Below are 7,562 nucleotides of genomic sequence, written 5' to 3' on the forward strand. Positions count from 1 at the left end.
GGGGGAGAGAGGTCAATGTATTGGTCTTTGCCTCCCTTACAGCCCAGAGATGGATTTTGTTGGGTTGGCGGGACTCAGAGCCATCGAAAGTGGGGTTGTGGGTGAGTGACCTGGCAGAATTCCTGAGGACGGAGAAGGTCACGTTTGCTGTACGGGTGTCGGGAGAGAGGTTCGCCCGGAGGTGAAAACCGTTCATCGATTTCTTCAAGGAGAATTGAGAGGTCAGCAAGGGGGGTGGGTTTTGGGGGGGAGGGGAGTAATGGGGTTTAATTGGGGAAGGCAGGACGTTTTGGGGTGTTGGTGTCAGGGGAGTTGGAGGATTGTGGTTGTTTATTGGGTTGATGTGTTACTCTTCTGATAGTCTCTGTGAATTTGTTAAATGCCTTGAATAAAAATATTTTTAAGAAAACACCGGCCTATGTGCATGTCAGGGAAGGAGACACCGAGGGAAATGGAGGAGTTTGGATTTGTTTCCTAATAAACCTTGTTTGTTAATTTCTACTTATTTTCTATATGTCTTGTTTACTGCGGATTCAGCACTACTGACAAGGATTCAGTGGAGCTACCGTCGACACCAGTTGCTACATGCCCGGTCCACCTTGTCTAGGCCTCAGGAAACCCCTCTACTGACTGCCAAAATGCCACAAATAGGGTAGCTGGAGCGATTTAACGCAGACGATGATTGGAACAATACGACAAATGTGACTATCGGTGAAGAGAGACAAACTGTGGTATTGCTGATCAATGTTGGATTGGTCGACTTCCGGTGACGCTTGTGAGCGGGACGGCTGCATCGGAAAGAGCTCCCGCCGGTGGCCACGATTTGCGGCGCTTTCGGGGGTTTCCCGGACTTTTCGATCGCCCCCCCCCCACAACTATTGACGGCCTTTGGAACCGTCACGGGCAGCCAGCGGGGCCGGTTTGAAAACTGGCAAAGAACCCTGTGCGGGTGTCGGGCGGCGGGTGCCGAGGCATCGGGCCCAGCATGCGCTCGAAGGGCAGAGCAGTGGGGACGGAGCCAAGCGGGGGCCGAGGCGGCAGGCCCGAAGCCAGGGCGGGATGTAGAAGAGATGCCCCACGTCGGATGGCTCCCACCTAGAGCGTGCTAAGAAGGTTGAAGTCCAATCCCAGGGAAAGTCTGGAGGGATGCAAAAATAAAGAGAAAGAAGAAGTTTTAAATACGTTTGGTGGAAGCGTTTTTTTCTCCACCCCCTTTGAAAAATTGACTGTTTTTCAAAGGAAAAAACGGATTGAAGGAGGGCAGGAGGGTGAAGGGGGAAAAGGGGAAAGAAGAAAGAAAAGGATAAACAATACGCCGTTAAAGGATGCGAAAAGCAGCATCGAAAAAGGGAGGAAACATGGGCTCGTCGCTGAATGAGAAGACAAGCAAAATTGCTGACAGGATGGCGAATGCCGAACCGCATGATGGGGCCACACTATTTACGGTGGAGAAGATGACCGAGGTGGTGGCGGTAGAGCTGGAAAAACAGTTTGCGATGCACTTGGAAGCCTTGAGGAAAGAGACGGCGGCCGCATTGAAACCAATGGTGGAGGAGGCAATCTCCCCGATGAGGGTAGCTGTGGCAAAGACATCGGCCGAGGTGAGAGAGCAGGGCGAGAAGATAAAGAAAGTGGAGTAGGCCGTGACACAGAACAGCGACCAGCTCACCTCGATGAGGGACGAGCTGCGGAGGGTGGTGGAGGTCAACAGAGGACTCCGAGCAAAACCTGAGGACTTGGAGAACCGCTTGAGACGGCACAATTTGAGAATTGTGGGCTTGCCTGAAAGGACAGAGGGCCCAAGGCCAACAGAATACTTCGCTAAGAAGTTGGAGGAGCTGATGTGGGAGGGTGAGAACCCCTCCCAGTACGAGCTAGACTGAGCTCATCGAGCCGGCAAGAGCAGTAATTATCTGCTTCCATAAGTATTGCATGAAGGAGAAGGTGTTAAGCTGGGCGAAGCAGAAACGCGAGGTGCAGTGGGATGGTGCGGTAGTTCGGATCTACCAGGACTTGACGGTGGAGTTGGCAAAAAGACGACGGCGTTTGGGCGAGTGAGGGTGGCACTGTTCAGAAAGGGAGTGCGATTTGGTATGGTATACCCGGCGAAGCTGAGGGTAACGTATGAGGCCAAAGACTTTTATTTCGAGACAGCGGAGGTGGCTGAGGCGTTCGTGAGGGCAGAAAGCTTGGGACAGACGTGAGGAGCGGAACTGGAGGAGAGACTGTGGACTGTGATTGGGGAGCTGGAAAATGTATAAATGTTGCAGCTTTCCGTTTACTGATGTGTATTGTCATTTACTTCTCTTTACATTGTTATAGAGTTCAAGTTAATGGTTGGGTTGATTGGCGTTCTGTGTTGCGACGGTTAAATCTTATGTTAGTGAATTCTATGGGTTGGATTGTTGTTTTTGTTTTTTCTTGCTCTGGGACTGGGTGGGAGGGGGCGATATATCTTGGTGGGGGGAGCCACCCGCGCTAGCTAACTAAAGTCGGCTAGTGAACGGAGGCGAGGTGAGAGGAGAACTGCGGACGTTGGAGCTTGGATAGCAGGCTTCAATGGGCCTACGAGGCGAGCGAGAGGGGGGGGAGGGGATTGATGGTGGGAGATGGTTTTTCAAGAGGAAATGTGGGGGGGTGCTTGGGAGGGGGGGAAGGGGTTCAATGTTAATAATGGATAGGGGAGGGTCAGGCTTATAGGGCAGGGCCTGGTGGTATGATGATGGTGGACAAGAAGGGTGGGGGGGAGGGGGGGGGAGGTGAGAGACCCCCAGTTAGGATAGTCACGTGGAATGTGAGAGGGTTAGGAAGTCCGGTCAAGAGGTCAAGGGTAACATAGACATAGAACATAGACATAGAACAGTACAGCACAGAACAGGCCCTTCGGCCCTCGATGTTGTGCCGAGCAATGATCACCCTACTCAAACCCATGTATCCACCCTATACCCGTAACCCAACAACGCCCCCCCCCCCCCCCCTTACTTTTAGGGCACTACGGGCAATTTAGCATGGCCAATCCACTTAACCCGCACATCTTTGGACTGTGAGAGGAAACCGGAGCACCCGGAGGAAACCCACGCACACACGGGGAGGACGTGCAGACTCCGCACAGACAGTGACCCAGCCGGGAATCGAACCTGGGACCCTGGAGCTGTGAAGCATTTATGCTAACCACCATGCTACCCAATTTTTTTTTTTTGAAAATCAAGTTTATTGCTAAAGACAATCAACATACAAAACGAATCCTCTGAAAAATACAGTCAGCTGAATAAACACCTCCCCACAGTCCTAGCCACACACCATCTTCTCTGATGCAGTGATCTGTTCTGATGCTGTTATAGACACAGCCCAGGGCTGCAGCACTTCAAACCATGACTGGAGTTAGTCTCACACAGCGGGCATGGAATCCGGTTCCAGCTGCCCCCAGCCTGACAGTTCCTAAAGACCTCAATGCCCCCAAACTTGCCATCCTTGTCCAGTCTGGTCCACAGTGCTTCTGGGCAAATGACTGGCATCACATACAATAGGCCACATTCACAGTCAATAAAGTACCCACTTCATACCCACACTGAGGACCCTCTTCCAAGAGAGAGCAGGGAATGCTCCACCTTGAGCCAGAGTCCATTATCCCTGGGTAGGACCTACTTCTGCTCCGTGCTGGGGTTGAAGATTTTGGCAAGAAGCGTGACGTTGGACTGAGATTTCCTGTGATGTTCCGCTACCTTCCTGAGCTCCTGGGCCTTGTTCCGGAGGCCGGCAGCCTTGCTGGCCTGGATCTCTGTCTCGGTTGCTCGCTGCTGGAAGTGCCAGTGCTTCTCTTCCCACTCTTGCCCCTTCTTCTTCTTCACTTCCTGCAGCTTCTCCAGGCCTTTACTCTTCTCCACATTCTGGAGGAAGAAGTTAGTCTCGCGTTTGGCCTGGGAGACTTCTGCCCGCATCCTCTGTCGATGAACCAGCTTCTCGTAAGCAAGACGCTCACTCAGGTGAGTCCACTTGAAGCGGTGCAGGTACTTAATGTTCCACAGGTCATCGTGGAACCGGCTGCGCTTGCGGGTTCCGATCGGACTGTTGTGGAGGCTAGCGGCCACCCTTTTGGCTACAGCCTTGTTCTGGAACTTGACCCAACCCTTGGTGAAGCTCTTCCTCTGTCTCTTGCCCTTTTTCTTCCCCCGGGACCCCTGCGTACCGGGCCGCCGCCGCCGCTCCCCGGCCTCCTGCAGGAAAACCCTGCCGACCTCCCCAAAAGTCGACATAATTTTCCGCGTATGTCCAGGCCGCAGCCCCGGGGGGATAAACCCGAAATACAGAATCCCCGGGAGAGGAGCCCGAGGGGATGCTTGCGCATCTTAAAAGTTTGAAGGCCGATGTAGCAATGGTGCAAGAAACTCACTTGAGGGTGAAGGACCAGGTGAGACTTAAAAAGGGCTGGGTTAGCCAAGTGTTTCACTCTGGATTTGACGGAAGGGCTCGAGGGGTAGCGGTGCTGGTCAGCAAAAGGGTACGCTTCCAGATGGAGAAGATGGTGGCAGATCAGGGGGGTAGATATGTGATTGTGACAGGGGTGCTGGAGGGGAGGTTAGTGCAGCAGGTGATAAAGGATGCGATTGGGAGGATGCAGTCGGGGAAGGTGGGTTTCCTGTACAACATTATAAAAAATTCAAGGATAAGATGGCACCCCGATGGTGGGGATGTTTGAAGAGGCGATAGGGAAGGGGGTGTTGCCACAAACCTTGGGGCAGGCAACGATTTCACTGTTAAAAAAAGATAAGGATCCGACAGAGTGTGGGTCGTATAGGCCCATATCACTTATGAATGTGGATGGAAAAGTATTGGCGAAGGTACTGGCGGGTAGGCTGCAGGAGTGCCTCCCGAAGGCGATAGGTGAGGATCAGACAGGGTTCGTGAAAGGGAGGCAGCTTTTTTAGAACATTAGGAGGGTTTTGAACGTCGTTATGGCACCGGCAGAAGGGAAGGAAACAGAGGTGGTTATGGCATTGGACGCCGAGAAGGCGTTTGACCGGGTAGAATGGGGGTACTTGATGGCAGTTCTGGAGCGGTTTGGGATTGGACCAGATTTCCGTTGGTATCCCAGGATTGCTTGGACACCATCAAAGGGGCAGCGGCCTGAATATGCTTGGACCCAATGGTTCATCTGTGCTACCTGTTCCGTACGCCCCATGACTCAAGGCAGGTGCAGAATTGGAACGGATGGAGAGTTTGTGCATCGTACGCCGTTCTCCGACTGGGCGGCGCTGGTCGTCCTGGTCATGAAACCTGATGGATGAGTACGTTTATGCGGGGACTATAAGATGACGGTCAGCCGTGTGTCTCAGCTGGACCACTATCTGGTCACTCGGACCTTTATGCAAAGCTGAGTGGAGGAGGGTCGCACATTTACGAAACTCAACGTGAGTCACGCTTACCTCTAGTTGATCTTGGCCCCCAAGTCCACATGCTTCATCACCGTGAACATGCACCAGGGGCTATATGAATGCACCCGCCTGCCCTTTGAGGTTTCCTCCACATACGCAATATTGCAGCGCCTAATGGAAAGTATGCTGCGAGGCCTACCTTGCATGGCATTCTATCTGCACAACATCCTGGTCACAGGATCAGGGGCATCTGAAAAACTTGGTTGAAGTGCTGAGGCGTTTTGAGGAGGCTGGCGTCCGTCTCCAGCGAGAGAAGTGTGTTTTTAATGCCATTGAGGTAACATCCTTTGGCTACCGCATTGACCGCCAAGGTTTTCACCTAGTGGACGAAAAGGAGAGGCAATTTGGCAGACCTCCCATGCCAGGTGGCCCGACGGAAACCCGATCATTCCTAGGCTTTGTCAATTACTATGGCAAGTTCCTCCCGAACCTGGCCACCACTTTAGCCCCCCTCCACTGTCTGTTTAAGAAAGGGCAACGCTGGGAGAGGGCTCAGGAACAGCAGGCGGTTTTCGCCAAGGTGAAACAACAGCTTTCCTCAGTATGACTGATAACCTACTATGACCCAGCACGACCACTCCTGTTGACATGTGAAGTTTCTCTGTATGGCATTGGGGCTGAGCTGGCCCACACAATAGATTATGGATCGGAACGTCATGCTTTGCCTCATGAACGTTGGCATACGCGGAAAAACAATACGTGCAGATCGAGAAGGAAGGCTCAGAGTCAAGAAATTTCATCAGTAAGTCTACAGGCATCACGTCACCTTTCTCACAGACCACAAGGAAGTTCGGGCGATTCCCCCATTGCTTCGGCCCACGTCCAGCAATGGGCACTGCTGCTGGTGGCACATGATTATGTTCTGGAACACCGCTCTGGGGCAATGATTCCTCAGGCTGTCTGCCCCTGCTAACGAGGCCACTTACACCAGTGGTGGCCGGTGAGGTCATTGCGACCCTATATTTCATGGACTCATTACCGGTCACGGCATCCTGGATTCACGGGTGGACTCAGACCGACCCTCAGCTACCACATGGGACAGTATGGGGCTCAGCACCAGGCTTTACCACAGATCGAAGGCTTACACTATGAAGATGCAGGAGCTGAGTGAGCATAGAGGACGGAGTTCTCCTTTGTGGGACCCGCGTAGTGGTCCTTGAACGTGGACATGGCCCGCTCCTGATGGACCTCCACAAAGCACACCCAAAGGGTGTCCAAGATGAAAATGTTACCTTGTAGCTATGGTTGATGGCTCAGCATCAATGCGGACATCGGGCAGGAGGCCCAGTGCTGCCTCCAGTCGTCAGGCACACCAGAGGTTCCCCCCTGCAGCCCCGCACCACCTATGGGAATGGTCGGGTGGTCCATGGTCTCGCCTCCATATAGATTCTGCAGGGCTCTTTCAGGGTGCAATCTTCCTGCTCCTCGACGATGCCCACTCCAAGATTCCACAGGCATCGTGCCAGTTGAGATGTTAATGGGCCCAGCCTCAGCACCTGGTTGAGTCTCGTCTTTCTGTATATTGGCGGGAAAGTTTGCTATGCTCAGGACTAAGCCGAGGCAGTCGCAGGTTGCAGCAAACCGTTGCACGAGTTCGCCCCAGGAGATTCCGAAATTCCGACGATGGAGCGCTTGCATCCCAGGCATCGTGTTGGAAAAGATGGGACCCTATTTCTTACCGAATACGGGCACAGGGCCGTGAATCTAATCACCACCTGGACCACTTCTGAAGCTGCATGCCGGATATTCCGGCTGTACCGGCCGTTGATTCAGATGTCCCATGGCCGCCATCTTCGCTGTTGCCCCTGCCGCCCCTGTTTCCACCACCTCCCAGGCTCCGACAGCTGTCGAGGATCTGGGGGTCGTTCTTGAGGATACTGAGATGCCAGATGAAGTATCGCCAACTCCAATTCTGAAACGGATGTTTTGCCACTGCCAGAGGCACCCGTGCCGGCTCTCGTGTCTGCACCCCCAACGCTGCCATAGCCCAGACGCTCATCCCGCAAACTCTGCTCCCCAGTCCCATTGTACACCTTCTGATGCCGCACGGTCTGTGCCTGCATGCTGTCCGCAGGTGAAACTGTCAAAAGGCCCGGTGCAGTTATCGATGGGTGTGGACGTTCCTCTGGA

At 53.4% G+C, this 7,562-nt stretch overlaps 1 protein-coding gene across 1 annotated transcript; it reads right to left on the reverse strand.

Moving 5' to 3' along the window:
• Positions 1–3,200: 3,200 nt before the first annotated feature.
• Positions 3,201–7,079, reverse strand: LOC119970892 (activator of basal transcription 1-like). The gene is made up of 2 exons (XM_038806000.1): positions 6,929–7,079; positions 3,201–4,345 (listed from the first exon to the last, which is right to left on the reverse strand). The coding sequence occupies exons 1-2, from the start codon at positions 7,077–7,079 to the stop codon at positions 3,642–3,644; spliced, it is 855 nt and encodes a 284-aa protein (XP_038661928.1). The 3' UTR covers positions 3,201–3,641.
• Positions 7,080–7,562: the final 483 nt, after the last annotated feature.

Source organism: Scyliorhinus canicula, chromosome 9 (assembly GCF_902713615.1).
Source record: "Scyliorhinus canicula chromosome 9, sScyCan1.1, whole genome shotgun sequence".
Classification (NCBI taxonomy): Eukaryota; Metazoa; Chordata; class Chondrichthyes; order Carcharhiniformes; family Scyliorhinidae; genus Scyliorhinus; species Scyliorhinus canicula.